Here is a 17,690-nt window from a genome sequence, read left to right as displayed (position 1 = left end):
CTTCACTCCCTCCTTTTAAAAGCTTGCATTCAACTTCACCATAACTGAGCTTTGCCAACCCGAGAGCTGCATAAGCCACAATAATTTCAAAGCACATGAATTGGGTTTTGTAGGATAGTTGTAAATCCTGGGAAACCTGACTTGAGCTGAGCTTTGCTGGTTGACACTTGCACAATCTAACCCCTGGTGTTTTGGTTGATTCTGAACTTGGTTCATAGTCTCCCCTCCCACTAGTCCCTCACAAAAGATTTCTAAGTAGGGTGACTTGTAAAATATTTATTGAATCCAAGACAAAACAATAATCATAAATAAACAACATAAAATTACCAAGATTCCCACTCCCATATCGCTTACTAGGTACATTGTTAAACACAATCTTATCCAGTGTGACCAACAGTTTACTTTGTTTTGTCAAGAAAAACTGAAAGTTTCATCTTTGCTTATTGAACAATTTTGCTTACTTTCCCTAGAATTTCCATCTGAAGTATATTAACCAATCAAATTTGAATTAGAATTAGAAACCTATACTGCCATTTTGTATTGTTTGAATTAACTGGGAAGGCCTGGCCTACATCATGGAGTAACTTAATTCAACAGCAGCTTTCTACTACTTTTGTTAAAGGAGTTTTTTAATGTCTCGTATAGAAAAATAAAGATTTTTATAATTTTGACTATTTTCCAGGTCTTATTTACTGAGGAATCATTCACTAAATGTCTATTTTTCCTATCAACCAGGACAATAACCACACTGGCTCTGGGATGTTGGTCATGGTGAATTACAAGAAACAGAAGCCCCAGCCTCCTCAGAGGCGAAAAACCCCACACTTCATTGTACTCAGACAGTTGAATTCACAGATTTAGCACACTGAATCGAGACCACTTATTTTCTACCAAGAGTGAACAAATTTACATTTCCTACTACTTAGGAAGCTATAGCTTGAAAGATTAGCAGGATCATTTTTCAGTCACTAATCTGAACATAAGAGACAGGTCACAAACTTGGGGTAGCTAAGTGTACTAATTATAGCAGAAAAAGCACATCCATAGGGATGAATTGGGATGCCACTGCTCATGTCAATTTATTCACCTAAATGTTTGCTAACCACATTAAGTTTAATGAGGCCTTGGGAAAATGCACACTAGGATTTCCAGGATATGATTTCTACTAGACAATTGCTTACCAAATAACTTCAGCCTCAGTAATCTTGATTGGAAATTGCTTGTGTAAAACCCAAGTTCCTAACTAGAAATACTTTTCTCATGGTCTCTGTGTCTAAATATATTGGTGCTTTTAAGTCATAACAGCTGCTAAAATCATCACATTATTCACTTATTATTTATGTAGGAGGCACAGAAGGTGATGTGAAAACAAGGAGCTACATGCATAATTAATATCCAAGTTGAACCTGTGGTATAAGTGGAATAGGCAGGGAGTGCTTGCTGTTTTGCACTTTTCTTGATGACATATACTGCAAATTTTCATTGTAAATATATGGAGAAAATCCCTCAATTTTAATATCTTGCATTCTTTTGTTTGGCATGTAAGCAATGTGCTTTATGTGCCTAGTAATGATTTTAATTCACCTGCCCATAATCCTAACACAGAGAGTAGGGTTCTGAGAATATAAATAAGCTCACAATTAGTTCTAGTAAACTTTACTAATTATTAAGGCAACTCTTCAAATGTCTTGAGGTTAACCTGGTGGAAAGAAACCGTGCTCCTCCTTAATGGCACTATGGGAGAACAGAAGACATGGTGGTCTGTTGGTTAGCACAGGCTAATGGCACTAATAACCTTCCAAGTAGGTAGTACTTAGGAAAAAAACAGGCAACCATAACAGGGCCTTCCTGTGTTCTATACTTGGTCCTCTTAAAAGACTTGAAAATGTAAAAGTTTTAGGGTTTTGTTTTAAGTTCTTGGAATGAGTTTAGTTAGCGGATAGGGCTGAAAGCTTTGCAATTTTCTAAAAACTGGGATAAAATATATTTTCTCACTTGATTTTCCTATTAAATTTGAACATGTGGAAAACCAGTGGCTTTGTAAACTTGTAAAGTTGGTTACCTAGACAGAAGAGCTCTACAACAGTCTCTCCGGTTGTTGACACACACTCAAACCAGTGCCAAAACAATCTTTATCTTAACTCAGAACGGCATATGTTCAGACCTGCTACTGACCAAACAACACATTTGGATAACTGAATTTTCTTAAACCAAACACATTACTGTGGTATGCTCTTTGCTTGATGGCCTTCTGGCTATTTTATAGTTTTAAACACTTGCTTTTTTTCTCCCAGAAAACTCAGAGACCCTAGAAAGTTTTCAAAGGGCAAAGTCTTTTTTTTTTTTTTTTTGGTTTTTCGAGACAGGGTTTCTCTGTAGCTTTGGAGCCTGTTCTGGAACTAGCTCTTGTAGACCAGGCTGGTCTCGAACTCACAGAGATCCACCTGCCTCCCGAGTGCTGGGATTAAAGGCGTGCGCCACCACCACCCGGCAAAGGGCAAAGTCTTATTACCTCGCTAAAAGCAAACACAACAAAATTCCTGAAGACACTGATGCCAAGAAATACTCAAGTATCACTAAGAAGAATAAATGTTTATGCTAACGTGAGAATAGAGCTATGGCAATATAAGATGAAAGGACAATGCTGCAGTAAGAGTAGAAAACATATCTAAGCTTTTACCTTTGCGTTTAGCTTCTTTAAAGCAAAAGGGTCTCTCTCTTTCTCTCTCTCTCTCTCTCTCTCTCTCTCTCTCTCTATATATATATATATATATATATATATATATATATATATATAAATTTTCGGTATGCTAAGATTGTGTTCAGAGTTTATTTGACATCACAGAAAATATACAAACTAAGACAACAAAATGAACTGCTTTCGTTTGGAGAAATGGTCATGCGAGTCCTCCACCTGGCACCAATTGAATCATCAGGGGTTAGGATGCAGAAGTCACCATGTTTTCAACATTTCAGCAATGTTAAGGAATTACTATTTCCAGATTTGTTGCCAGGTATTTTTTCAGAACCTGTAAGAAAAAATTTGGAGAAAGTCATTGTAAGTGAACTTCTTTTTTCTAAAACCCAAGAAAAAAACAGCTACCCTCATAAAAAAAAGAACAACAAAACTGGACTGAGGGAAGGGAGGAGGTGCTGAAGATCAAACACCATTGTTTGCCTGTGTCCTGTCTCCTCATTGTCCTTTGTAGCAGGGTTTCTCAGCCTTAGCATTACATGGAATTTTTCAGCCAAAGTGCTCTCTCAAAAAGAGAAAGATGCCCTGTGCATCATTATGGGATGTTCAGGAGCATCTCTGATCTCTAAGCACTAAATGACAGTGGCATACTACTTTCAAATGTTTTGTCAACATAAAATGCCTACAGAAACTGACAAATATAGTAGAGGCAGGCAAGACTCCCCTATTTCACAACTACCTTCCTTTCTCTTTCTCATATGCATATGTGTGCACATGAGTGCAGTCATGAGCAAGAAGTTCAAACCAACCTCAAGTGTAAATCCTTAGGATAGCCATCTAACTAGGATTTGAGACTGGGTGTCTCACTGGGACCTGGGGCTCACTGATTAGGTTAGGCTGGCTGGTCAGCAGGCTCCAAGGATCATCCTGTCTCCACTTCCCCCAATAAGATTACTAGAGTATGCCACCGCACCCAACTTTTCAGGTGGGTTCTGGGGTTTGAACTTGGCTGCTCATGCTTATGTTTGGGTAGCAAGCACTTTACGAACTGAGCTACCTCTCCACTCCAAGAAATACTTATCTCTAATAGTGAGAAATAACATTGTGATGGGAGAAAGGAACCAAAACTCTTAAGTTTAGGACAAAAAGCCAATGTTTCAGCCACGACATGCATAAACAGAGTTTGCTCACATAAAATTACAGTTGTGGCTTCACATCCACTGGTATAAATTACTCAGTTGTAAAAACTGAATACAGTTTGTAGTCTAGTTCACAGTAACATACTAAGAACAACTGCCTGGCTTTGTACTACAAAGTAAAAATGTAAGATGCAATCACCGAGGGAAACCGTGTGAAGGCTACAAGGTCCTTTGTATTATTTTCCCAACTTCTTATCAAACTATGATTGCTTCAAAGGTTAAAATAAAAACCCTGTAAATTCTTGCCCTGAGGTCAGTATTCAAGGCAAATGAGATACAATTAAGAGTACACAATGAAAGAACTTTCAGGAAAACTGCTATCTCCCACACTCTAAAACCAGTAATTTTCTCAAACCACACAGAATGCCTTTTCTGACATAATTTGTAATAGTAAATTACTATGATTATAGTCCATATTTTTAATAAAGAAAATAGGATGTTTGGGATATATGGAAACAAAGGTGAAGTACAATATATTAAAAATCTAGTTTCCAACCATCTACAATCACTCCCAGTTTTGGTACAGTCATTTAAAGTCTCAGTAGATACGATGGATATTCACATTTTGGAAGTTTTGAAAGTACTACAAATACAGACTACAGTATAGTAAGACTGCTAATTATCATAAATGAGTTCACTATTATATGTAAGCCTGTGCATGAGAATTATAAGACACGTGAGGTTAAAATGTAAAAATTCCAAAGACATTCCAACAGGTATTAGGACAATATGAAAGTAAAACTGCTTTCAGAGAACGGAATTGTTTATGAAATACAAAGATGGGAGTTTTGAAAACAAAACAATATTTATATAGCAAGTTTGGTCATATGGTTATTTATGAGGAAAGTGCACTTAAGATTCTTCTTACATGATGGATGAACAAGAAAGATAATGGTACTATACACTCTTCTTTAAAATGTAAAGAAACTGGTGCTGACAGGGACATCTACTACTTTAGATGGTTTGTAATAGTCAACCATCAAAATATTCATTACAAGGGCTGGGACATAGCTCGGCTGGCATAGTGCATGCTTTGAATACATGAATCCCAAGTTTGATCTCCAGTATCTCAAAAGCAGAGTGCCGTACTGCATGCCTGTCATCTTAGCACAATGGAAAGTAGTAGCAGGAAGACCGAAGTTCAAAGTCATCTTCAGCTACATAAGGAGTTCAAGGCTAGACTGGCCTATATGAGACCTGGACACACATGGACACAGAGACACACATTCCAAAACAAACATTAGAGTAACATTTTATTGAAATATTTTGTTTTTCCTCCATTTTGAAGGAATGGTTTGGAATAAAACCCTATATTAATTTCATCATCAGCAAAGGCTGAAAATAATTCAACAACTAAACAGATGTTCTGCAGCCTTACCCTATACCCAAAGGTGCTGACTACTGAAGGGTTAAGACGGCCTAGTGAAGATCAGGGCCTCAGAGAACATTACATTGTTAAAGGTTAAAGTTACGCACTTCAAATACAGAAGGACCTAGTTCTGCCCAGGTACCATTCAGTCAGCTCACCTTTTAAGGTGCCCCCGTGGATTTCTGTATCTGTTCCTTTAAGATTAGGATACTCTGCCTCTGCTCAGGAGGCAGCATGGCAATCTGGTCTGCAGTGAGTTGAAGGACCTGCATAATCAAAGCAGCCTGTGCAGAGGAGAGCAAGGTTGTGAGTTTCAATGATGTGTCAGAAAACAAAAAAAAAAAAAAACAGAAACAAAAAACAAAAACAAAACCCAAAATACACCACCAGCTTCTGTCTAAAAAAACTGTCATAGACTATGAAGCAAAATGGGAAAAGGGAGGATATTTCTCCCCGCCCCCACACTGCAAGCCAAAATAAAGAAAATGGTGAGAAAAGACACAGTGAAGCATAAGATTAAATGAAAATACCTAAGATTAGATGGTGTGAAGAGATGCTCCAGGAACTCAAAGTTCCTGCATACTAAGATGGTATGTGAGCACTGTTTTGAGTTTCCCTTTTCACAAGTTTAATCCTTCCTATCAGACACAAGCCCCCAACAATAGCCAAGTATAACAACAGAAAAATATACTTGTTTAAGTATCGGTAGAAAGGGGAGGCAGAAAGGAGCTTGGACTTTTAGGTCAGTTTGGCTTGCACATAAAAACAATTTACATTTATAAATTAGTCTGAAATGTAAAATAAGTTGTCAATTATATTCACTTAAAAACTTAAGGTTCAGGTCCCCAAAATGCTCAGTCAAGATCATTAGAGTCCTAAGTTAGAGTAAACATCGCTTCCAAAGGGACTTTGAAGACCCAGGATCTTCATGGTAACTGTGAAAAGATCAAAATACTAGATTTGTGCACTGGGAGGCAGTGAGACAGTGTTGCTTACCTTCTCATGATCCTGGGGTGTGACTTGGCTCTGTCCAGGACTAAAGCCACCAGGTTGGTTTCCACCTTGCATGCTTGCTGCTTGAATGCCTGCTCCTTGCATGACTGGGACCTATAGGTAGAAAGAAAGAAGACAGCATACAGAATTCCTGATGTCCATGGAACCTCAATACAGTACCAATCTTGACACAGGTAAGAGTGTAAAGAGAATTAATGATCTAAAGATCAGCTTAAACTGTTAGCAAAATCAGAAGTTAGTGTTTAATCAAAGACCTACTAGCATACACATTCTTGCATATTACAGGTCCATCATCATAACAAATAATACACACTGCAGGAAGGGGACATTAAATTAGCAAAATTTAGCCAAATAAGCATAGGGAAAACTATGAGCACTTGAGAAATTAATGATCAGAGTAAACACAAGTGAAGTCAGCAGACTTTACATAACTGTATTCTGGGAAGTGATGTTCACAAGACTACTGCCTACCTCTATTTCAAGTAAACACTAGTAGTTATTTTCAAAGGGCTCTATTCAATAAAACAGATGGAGACAGAAAGGAGATAGGAAGGTCTCTGGGGAAAAGAGAATATTAGCCCAATATTTGCCTTTTAGAGATTTCTTAAAAGCAAAAACTATGAATATCCCTTTTAATGCCCAGATAACTAATGGTAGTGTGAATTTTTTTAAGTCTCTTCTTCCTTTGTTTTTTTTCAAGCAGTGTTTTTCTGTAGCTTTGGAGCCTGTCCTGGAACTCCCTCTGGAGACCAGACTGGCCTCAAACTCACAGAGATCCACCTGTTTCTGCCTCCTGAGTGCTGGGATTAAAGGCGTGTGCCAACATTGCCTGGCTCACTTGTTTTTATTTTATGTGTATGAGTTTTTTGCCTGCATGTATATCTGTGTACCACATGTATGCCTAGTCCCCATGGAGGCCAGAAGAGGGTGCTGGATCCTCTGGAACTGGAATCACAGAAGGTTATGATCCATCTGTATGGGTGCTAAGAACCAAACCAGGTCCCATACAAATACCAAGTGCTTTTAACCACTGAACTATCTCTCCAGCCCTTGTTTTTCTTAGAGCTTTCTATAGAAAGTATTTTGCAATTGTGTCCTGCTTAATACAAACCAAAAAATTATTACTCAAGTTAGAACAAAACACAGTTAATAGCATACTTATTGGCATTTGGAATGGTTAGTGAGCCCAATCCTTTGGAAGACAACCAAAACCCAAGGAAAATACTTCTATGCACCTACTGTAACTAATTAGATGTGCTTTACATGTGTATGATGCTCACACTCAGGCTCTTAAGCAGAGTTTAGGTTCTTTTTTCTGGTTATTTTCATGACAAGGTTTCTCCATATATCTCTGGTTGTCCTGGAACTAGCTTTTATAGACCAGGCTGGCCTCAAACTCAGAGATCCACCTGCCTCTGCCTCCCTGAGTGCTGGGACTAAAAGCGTGTGTGACCACTGCTCGACTATTAGATATTTTTATTGCATTATAAATTTTTAACAAATTTGTTACCTGCTTTCTCAGATTATAACCAGGGAAGTATAGAAGAAATATACAGAAACATGTGTCAGGAATAGATGATATGTGAATAGATGTAACAATGTGAAGAACCAGGTGACAGTCCATCAGTAAAGGGGCAGATACACTACAGGATAAAACTATGTTATAACATAAATAATAACAGATCTATTTCCATGTCGATTTTGAATAATCAAAAATGATTTAAATATTTTTGCAATTTACTTAAGAAAATAGGAAGCATAAAATACATTCAGAGAGTTGTGCTGGTGAAGGGTCGCTATGGCGGACAATGAGGGCTGCTGAGAACTCAAGAACAATGGCAATGGGTTTTGATCCAACTGCACGTACTGGCTTTGGGGGAGCCTAGGCTGTTTGGATGTTCACCTTACTAGACCTGGATGGAGGGGGGAGGACCTTGGACTGCCCACAGGGCAGGGAACCCTGACTGCTCTTTGGGCTGACGAGGGAGGGGGAGAGGAGTGGGGGGTGGGGAGTGGGGGGAGGGGGAGGGGGAGGGAAAAGGGAGGTGGGGAGGAGGTGGAAATTTTTAATAATAATAAAAATATCAAGGACAACACAATAACATACATTAAAAAATAAATTAAAAAAGAGGAAAAAAATACATTCAGTCGATCCTTTTTCACTGAAACAGCTCAAACAACTTTTAGAATAGTTCTTTCATCTGGTGTGGTGGTTTGAATAAGAATGGCCCTCATGGGCTCATATATTTGAATGCTTACTCACCATAGAGTGGCACTATTTGAAAGGATTAAGATGTGTGGCATTGTTGGAGGAAGTGTATCACTGCAGGTAGGGAGCTTTGAGGTTTCAAAAGTTCATGTTAAACTCAGTATCTCCCTCTGCCTTTTGGATCAGGATGTAGCTCTCATCTACTTCTCCAGCACCATGCATTGCATGTCTACTGCCATGCTTCCCACCATGAAAATAATGGGGCTAAACTTCCCAAACTGTAAGCCAGCTAAGACCTGTTGTGGTCATGTTGGGTGGTGATAGCTAACTCCTTTAATTCCAGCACTCTGGAGGCAGAGGCAGGCAAATCTCTGTGAGTTCGAGGTCAGCCTGGTCTACAGAGCAAGTTCCAGGGCAGGCTCAAAAGAAAAAAATAAGGGGAGGTTGTTGTGGTCATTGTGTCTCTCTTCACAGTAATATAAAAGTGACTATGACATAACTTGGTACCAGGGACTGGGGTATTGCTGTAGCAGGCTGTTTGCTGGTGGAATATGGAAGCCTCTGAACTAGAAAAGGGGTTGGGGGCTGGAGAGATGGCTTAGTGGTTAAGAGCACTGGCTGTCCTTCCAGAGGTCTTGAGTTCAATTCCCAGCAACCATCTATAATGAGATCTGGCAACTTCCTCTGGCTTGCAGGCATACATGCAGACAGAACACTATTCATAATAAAAATAAACATAATAAAAATATTCATCTATTTATTTTTATTATGAACACTGCATTCGTAATAAAAATAAATAAATCTTTAAAAAAAGGAAAAGGGGGGCAGGCGGTGGTGGCGCACACCTTTAATTCCAGCACTTGAGAGGCAGAGGCAGGCAGACCTGAGTTTGAGGCCAGGCTGGTGAACAAGAGCTAGTTCCAGGACAGGTTCCAAAGCCACAGAGAAACCCTGTCTCGAACCCCCCCCAAAAAAACCCCACCCCTCCCCCCAAAAAAAAGGAAAAAGAAAAGAAAGAAAGGAAGGGAGGAAGGGAAGGAGGGAAGAAAAGAGGTTGAATGCTTTAAGTAGGGCTCAATGGGTTTTCTTAGCAGAACAGTGACAATAGTGCTAAGGGTGATTTGAACCCAGCTCAAGAAGTTTCAGATGGGAATGATATTAGTAAGCGGCCTAGGGACCATTGTGACATTTTGGCAAAGAATGTAGCTGTTTTTGCCTGAGTGTTAAAAATATGCCTGAGGCTAAATTGAACAGTTTTAGATTAATGGCACTAGCAGAGATTTCAAGACTGCCAAATATTGACTATGTCTTGTGGCCCCTCTTATTCAGATATATAAAGAAAAGGAACAAGCTGAGCAAGGAAAAATATAAAATGTACAGTTTGAGGAGAAAAGCAGGACCAGGAAGTGCAACAGAACAAAATTTCAGTGCTCAAGGAGATAAAAAGTTTAAGAAAAGCCTGATGCTAAATGGAATAAAAGGAGTGGTGACCTCAGAGCAAGACCCCACCCATCTAAGCTTCAATTAGTGAAAAAGAAGAAAATCTTAAGCAGTAAAGGAAGCCATCAACATCAAAGGCTGATGCAAATGTCTATTATGAATAAGGAGGCCTAATTCAAGCCACCCCATCAAGCAGTACTACTTGGCACCTAGCCCAAAAGGAGTTCTGGCTTTAGAGTCAATGATACAAAAATGGGGTTGTGGAATATCCCTCTGAGGCTAAGTAAAGCTGCTGAGGCCAGGCATGTGTTAAGGTGTTCTTGTATGGTGACATAGAGAGGCCATTGTGTGAAACTGTGAAAGTAAAGCCTGGATTTCACTGGAGACTCCTAAGATGTTAGAGATGCCAGAGTCATGGGATATTGATGGAGGAAGGTCATTGGTTAAATAAAAAGAAACTGCTTGGTCCTCATTGGTTAGAAGATAGGTGGGAGGAGTAAACAGAACAGAACACTGGGAGGAAGAGGAAGTGAGCTCAGACTCCACAGCTCTCCTCTCCGGGGCAGACGCCTCAGAGAGACGCCATGTCCCGCTCCCAGGCAGACGCACACGATGAAGCTCCGACCTAGAATCTTCCCGGTAAGACCGGTGCTCACAGATTATTAGAGATGGGTTGATCAGGATATCAGAATTAGCCAGTAAGAGCTAAAGCGAATGGGCCAAGCAGTGATTTAAAGAATACAGTGTCCGTGTAATTATTTCGGGGCATAAGCTAGCTGAGCAGGCGGCTGGGGTGTTGGGGACGCAGCCCCGCTGCCGCTCATATTACAACAAATGGCGCCCAGACGTGTGGACAACTGAACCCACTGAAAGCCTGAGAAAGCTTGGGAAAGAGTAAAGCATGTTTTCTTGATTGTGACAATTTCTCTGGTCTACTTTGCTTGCTAGAGGCAAGCAAGCGCCTCATCTAAGAGAGGCTTCCTGACTCAGCTTTAGCTGCAAAACCCTGCGGCTCATTAAGAGGTCCTGCCACAAAACACTTAAACAGTGTTGATGAAAAGCTGAACACATGCTTTTCGGTTTTCAGCCGTAGCAGGAAAAAAGCTGCGCCATTTAAAAATGCCGGCTTTCTGGGCCATCCTGCCAGGGCAAACTCTGACTGTTTGAGACAGGAGGGCCGGCTACCGAGAGAGGACTTGAGTGTTGTCTGTTGTAGCTCGCTGGCTGGCAGGGACCTTGAAATGCCATAGAGGTGTGGCTATAAACATGGCTACAGCCAGTACCTCAGCCATGAGGCTGGAAAGCTAAGGAATGGGCTACATCTAGCCGGCAAAGCCACGGCTTTAGTCCTACTGAGATTGCTTGGTAAATTAAAGACTCATGTGGTCAGAAAAAGAGAGATATACAGTAAAGAGAGATTCAAAGACAGAGAAAATTTCTGAATGGTTTAAAGTGTGTTAAAAATATATGTAAGCTGAAAGTTGAAGTTCTTAAAGCAAAAAAACAAAAAAAGGAAGAGAGTTGTTGTGTGTGGTAGTACACACCTTTAATCCCAACACTTGGGAGGCAGAGGGAGATAGACCTCTGTGACTTCAAGGTGTGGTAGCACATGCCTTTAATCCCAGTGCCTAAAAGGCAGAGACAAACAGATCTCTGTGAGTTCAAGTAGTAGCAAACACCTTTAATCCCAATGCCTGGGAGGCAGAGACAAACGGATCTCTGAGAGTTCAAAGACAGCCTGGTCTACAGTTATTCCAGGTCAAAGATATACGCTCAAAAAGCAAAAAGTTAACCTAGGAATGTCACAGCTTAGATTCTTAAGCGCCTAATGATTTAAAGGTGCAAATCAAAAGTGCTCCTGGATAGTAAAAAATTGCAGATTCACAATAGGACAGATTCAGACCACTAAATGAGTCACACTGTTGGATGAATGTACGTAGGCTTGGGAGAGAGAAGAAAAAGAATATAGAGGACAAAGTTAATGGTTTAAAAAAAAGGTAAAGTCTTTAAAGAGACAGAGTACAGATAGTTAAGAGATTAAAAGAAATAAAGAAAAATAAGCCATATAAAAATGGAAAATTCACAGAGAGTCTGGATTCTTTGTGTCACTGTGTTTTCTTTAAAATTTTTGACTGTAAAGGAGCTAAGTACAGAGAGACATTTCATTATATGGACTGCCAAATGGAACCAGAACGGATATCATAAGGGTATTACGATTTCAAAATTTGGGTCTAAGGATATGATGCTTTGGAGCAGGTCTTCTTTTGTTTTCACAGTGGACCAGACCCTGTGGATTGCATCTATCCCGATTTGTTATGATGGACCACGCCCTCCTGAAGGGTTGGTGTGAACACCTTCAGAAAATTGCTTCGCTCAACTGCCAGCTGAGATGAAACTAGCACACAGGTTATACCATGAAAGACCTAATTAATGACGCCCCCATTCAGCAGGAAGCAGTTTGGAGAGAAAAAACTGCGCCCATGTTCCCAAATATGGTTTATAAACGTTCTTTAACATTTAAAGGGGGATATGATATAGATATGAATAATTTGCATTAATATAGATTTTGCTTTATTGATAGAGATTTAAGGTCAATTTTGTTATATGTATAAGTGTTTCTGATTTTGATTAAGGTATTGTGATTGTGTAGTTCATTATTAAAATGTAATGTATAATTAGGAAATATAGGTTGTTGATGGATAATCATAAATAATAGTCAAATTTGTAGTCATGTTAGTTAATATTTTCTAGATGTGCGTAGATATATTTTAGATAGGCATTCTTCATATTTTTCAAAGATTATAGGATATGGCATTTTAAATGTTTTAATAACTTAGGACTTTTCATGACAATGAGACACGTCTGCTCCTGGCAGCACCAATCTACTTCAAGAGGAAGATGGGCATTGAAGAGGCTCCTTATGGAGTTTGATAGCCATTTGGGCAAGAAACTGTTCTTGCCTGGACTGTTGCATAAACTGGACAAAGAGAACCCACAGAGAGAGGACTGCTGAACTTGCCTAAGGTGAGATGATCTTTCGGGGTTCCTGATTCATGAAAGAGTCTGCGAGACATTCTGCAGGACACAACAGATAGTGACTGAACTGACTTTGAATTTTCCTGCTTTATGGAAATGTCTGTTGGATACCATGGGCCTGAAGGCTGAAGATGGATGACCCAATGGTACAGAGGAACTTTGGGTGACTGTCCAGGCAGCGAGATGTCTCTGTCATTTCTAGAGTTTTAAAAGTTGCTTTTTTCTTGTTTGCTTAGGTAGTATTGTATATTTTTGGAGTCTTTGATGGAGTTAAGAATAGTTAGTTATAGTTTTCCTTAGTTATGATAAAGATTATTGTAACTTTTACTTGATAACTGTTTCGTTATATGTAATTTTGCTATGTTAAAGTTAAAGCCTTTTTATTTTTTTGTTTAAACCGAAAAAGGGGAAATGATGGAGGAAGGTCATTGGTTAAATAAAAAGAAACTGCTTGGTCCTCATTGGTTAGAAGATAGGTGGGAGGAGTAAACAGAACACTGGGAGGAAGAGGAAGTGAGCTCAGACTCCACAGCTCTCCTCTCCGGGGCAGACGCCTCAGAGAGACGCCATGCCCCGCTCCCAGGCAGACGCACGCGATGAAGCTCCGACCTAGAATCTTCCCGGTAAGACCGGTGCTCACAGATTATTAGAGATGGGTTGATCAGGATATCAGAATTAGCCAATAAGAGCTAAAGCGAATGGGCCAAGCAGTGATTTAAAGAATACAGTGTCCGTGTAATTATTTCGGGGCATAAGCTAGCCGAGCAGGTGGCTGGGGTGTTGGGGACGCAGCCCCGCCGCTCATATTACAACAGGATATCTGCCAAGAAAAGTTGCAGATTGGGTGTGGATCCAGCCCAAGAGAGAAATGTGCTGCAGTAAACAAAGTGGAAAGGAGTTGGAGATCTGAAGAGCATTTTGACATCAGACATGAAGATCCAGAGTTTGGAGTTTGCCCAGCTGATTTTCAGTCTTGCTTTGGTCCAGTATTTTCTTACAATGCTTCCTTTCCTCCCTTTTGAAATGGTAATGTGTCAGTGTATGTTGGAACTGTGTGACTGACCTTTTTATTTTTATTTTATGGGTTTATAGTTAAGAGATTGTCATGAGTCTCAGATGAGACTTTGAACTTTTGGACAGTATTGAGACTGTGATGGAATATGGTGACTTTTGAAGTTGGAGCCAGGTGGTGGTAGAATGAATTTTTGTGTTATGATATAGCTATAAGTCAATCAGAGCCAGTGAGTCAAATGTGGTGGTATGAGTAAAAATGGCCCCCACAGACTCACATGGTTGAATGCTTATTTACCAGGGAGTTGCACTATTTCAAAGGTTAGGAAGCAGGTCACTGGGAGATAGGCTTTGGGGGTTTCAAACACCCATGCCAAGCCCAGTATCTCCCTTTCTGCTTATAGATCAGGATGTAGCTCTCATCTACTTCTCCAGCACCATGCATGCCATGCCTGCTGTTGATGTAGGTGGGTCTTCTATCTATCTGTTGCTTTCATTGGTTAATTAATAAAGAAAACTGCTTGGCCTGATAGGTCAGAACATAGGTAGGCGGGGAAGACAGAACAGAATTGTAGTAATCGGAGTGGCGGCGGGGCTGCGTCCCCAACACCCCGGCCGCCTGCACGGCTAGCTTTACCTGAAATAATTACACGGACACTGTATTCATTTAATCACTGTATTCATTTAATCACTGCTTGGCCCTCTATCTCTAGCCCTTACTGGCTAATTCTGATATACCGATCAACCCATCTCTAATAATCTGTGAGCACCGGTCTTACCGGGAAGATTCTAGGTCGGAGCTTCATCGCGTGTGTCTGCCGGGAGCGGGGCATGGCATCTCTCTGAGGCGTCTGCTCCCGAGAGGAGAGCTGTGGAATCTGAGCTCACTTCCTTCTTCCTCCCAGCGTTCTGTTCTGTTTACTCCACCTACCTATGTTCTAACCAATAAAATGGGCCAAGGCAGTTCCTTTATTAGCCAATGACCTTCCTCCATCACAGAATGCTGGGAGGAAGAAGGCAGTGAGGCAGATGTGATGAAGCTCCAGCCCAAGATGAACATAGGTTAGAATCTTCCTGGTAAGACACCACCTCGTGGTGCTACACACAATAGAAATGGGTTAATCAAGATATGAGAGTTAGCCAGTAAGAGGCTAGATATAATGGGCCAGGCAGTGTTTAAATGAATACAGTTTGTGTGTTGTTATTTCGGGTGTAAAGCTAGCCATGTGGGAGTTGGGTGGGACGAAAAGCAGGCCTGCCTGCGGCTCTTTCTACATGTTGTCATGCTTCCCACCATGATAATGGAACTAAAACTCTGAAACTGTAAGCAAGCCCTCAATTAAATGCTATCTCTTGTAAGAGTTGCCATTGTCCCCTGTCCCTTTCTGAATGGAGATGGAGGACTGCATAGGGAGGGTAGATGGGAAAGGGGGACAGGACAAAAGGAGGAAGGGGAAACTGGTTGGGATGTAAAATAAATGAAAAAAATGTTATTTAAATAAAAAAGAGTTGCCATTTTCATTGTGTTTCTTCACAGCAACAGTAACTAAGACATCTGAAATACTCTCATGCATCAGCTCTTTTCTCAGACACTGGGGACATGAAGCAATGGCACATAAAGGATGCTATCTATATTAATACTTAGTTCAGGGACTTGCATAAACCTTAATAATTATGGATATGAACAACCTCTGGGTACAGTCACTTAGGAATTTGCTAATACTGATTTATACCAATCTGAGACACTGCAGTATGAAATAACTACCCCAAATGGCCAGTTGATGTTTCTAGGAATATCTGTACTAGGCAGATAAATACTAGTAAGACTGGTCAAATACCTTGGTTGGCCTAAGACAATCCCAGTTTATGTTTTTTCCCCCTCAGGGTAAATTATTAACACTTTCATTCTTGAATGTTTTCTTCTTTGTATGACAAATTATATAACCACCCTATAACAACAAGCCTCTTAGCTACACGCTTCTAACTGTGTGGACTGGAGTTAAATTTAAAATCCAATTTAAAGGGATATGAAGGCCATATTAAGTTAAAAAAACAAAGATCATAAAAAGGATAACAGTAGAAAGCTACACTAAAAATATCAGATAAGCAAAATATGGTGGTGCATGCCTTCAACTCCAGCACTCCTGAGACAGGGGCAGGCAAATCTCAGTGAGTTCAAGGCCAGCCCAGTATATATAGTGAGTTTCAGGTCAGCCAGGGCTACATGAAAAGACTTTGTCTCAAAAAAATCAATCTAATAAAGGCAATTGTCTATCACAAGTGAAAGATACAGAAGAGGAAGTTGAGGTTCCTAACATAACACTTTTATAGATGGCTGGGATGTATTATTTATATAATTATTGACTATATTGCTAAAAATGTAAAAAGTATCAATTTTAAGTTCTTATTTTCTCTACCTTGGATTTAACTGACTTTATAGACTTTTAATAAAAACTATATTGGGCTGGGGGTATAGCTCAGGGGTAGATTATTTAGCATTTGTGAGGTTCCAGGTTGAGTCTTAGCATCACAAAAATCAAATAAAAAACTCTAGCATTAGAAAGTAATGAATTCAAACACTAACAGAAGAAGGAGCAAGACATCAGCCATCATTTTCAATGTCTTTCTCCACAGAATGGTCAGTAGAATTACATAAGCACAGTGTATAGTAACTTGGTACCTCTTTCCTCAGCTAGTATGTCAAGACTTTGATGTTCATACTACTATATCCCTAGTACTATGATTGTATTTAGTAGATGCTCAATAAGTATTGAAAAGATGTATAAAAATGTGTTATAAGGCTATTGACCATAGAGCATGCAACAAAAATCAAAGCCCACAAACACATTTTTAAAAGCAAAACCTGAAATACAAAATAAAATAAATTTTTATTCTATATATACCAAAAAAAGCCACATTTTTATCTCAAATTAGGGAGGATCAGGCAAACACCCACACACAGAGACAATATATAGATGCAAATAGGACAGAGAAGCAGAATAGATGAGCAAGCTGTATTTCTTGCTCTGTTATTTTTTTTAGTTAGGTGAACTTGGCCAAGTCACCAGACTTAGGTAGGCGCGGAAAATTAAACGGAATGCTGGGAGGAAGAAAGCAGAGTCAGAGAGATGCCAAGGATCCTCTGCCTGAGATGGACACAAGTTAGAATCTTGCCGGTAAGCCACTGACACGTGGCGATATACAGATGAATAGAAATGGGTTAAATCAAGATGTGAGAGTTAGCCAATAAGAGGCTAGAACTAATGAACCAAGCAGTGATTTAATTAATGTAATTTCTGTGTCGTTATTTTGGGACTAAGCTAGCTGGGTGGTCGGGATGAACAAGCAGCCTGCTCATTCTGCAACTTCTGGCCTTCACCTTCCAAACCTATAAAATCAGAGAACTAGATGCCAGACATGTTGCATTCTAGTTTTGATATTTTCCTCTCTTCTTTCTCTCCCAATCCCCAAATACACTGGAAGACGCAGAAGCACATGAAAATGGGAAGAAAGAAATGAAAAACGAAGGCACCAACATATAGAAACTTGAGAAGATATACACATTCCATCTTCCCACAACCAACTGGAGATGATAAAAATGAGGTGACTTATAAAGCATCCCATACATACAGCTGAAGTGAGCCAAGTGAAGGAGACAGAAAAGCGACAGACTGCAGTTCCAGAATTATATGCAGATGGCCTTTCCTATACCACTGT

At 39.9% G+C, this 17,690-nt stretch overlaps 1 protein-coding gene and 1 long non-coding RNA gene across 5 annotated transcripts in view; both read right to left on the bottom strand.

The window, feature by feature from the left end:
- Positions 1-261: 261 nt before the first annotated feature.
- Positions 262-17,690, bottom strand: part of LOC142841772 (uncharacterized) — a 345,599-nt gene continuing 328,170 nt past the window's right edge. Inside the window, exon 2 of the long non-coding RNA XR_012909094.1 lies at positions 262-2,388. This is a non-coding gene — a long non-coding RNA (uncharacterized LOC142841772). The remainder of the gene's footprint in view (positions 2,389-17,690) is intronic.
- Cstf2 (cleavage stimulation factor subunit 2) overlaps positions 262-17,690 on the bottom strand; it is a 37,330-nt gene continuing 19,901 nt past the window's right edge. For all 4 annotated transcript variants that reach the window (XM_075958794.1, XM_075958795.1, XM_075958793.1 and 1 more), the window contains 3 exons: positions 6,260-6,370; positions 5,422-5,547; positions 262-3,029 (listed from right to left, as the gene is read on the bottom strand). In XM_075958794.1, coding sequence (XP_075814909.1) covers positions 5,425-5,547; positions 6,260-6,370 — 234 coding nt within the window. In that variant the 3' untranslated portion in view covers positions 262-3,029; positions 5,422-5,424. The remainder of the gene's footprint in view (positions 3,030-5,421; positions 5,548-6,259; positions 6,371-17,690) is intronic.

The sequence above is a fragment of the Microtus pennsylvanicus genome, chromosome X (assembly GCF_037038515.1).
Source record: "Microtus pennsylvanicus isolate mMicPen1 chromosome X, mMicPen1.hap1, whole genome shotgun sequence".
Taxonomy (NCBI): Eukaryota; Metazoa; Chordata; class Mammalia; order Rodentia; family Cricetidae; genus Microtus; species Microtus pennsylvanicus.
Note: the sequence above shows the minus strand (reverse complement) of the source record. Positions and strands in the feature narration are given on the sequence as shown.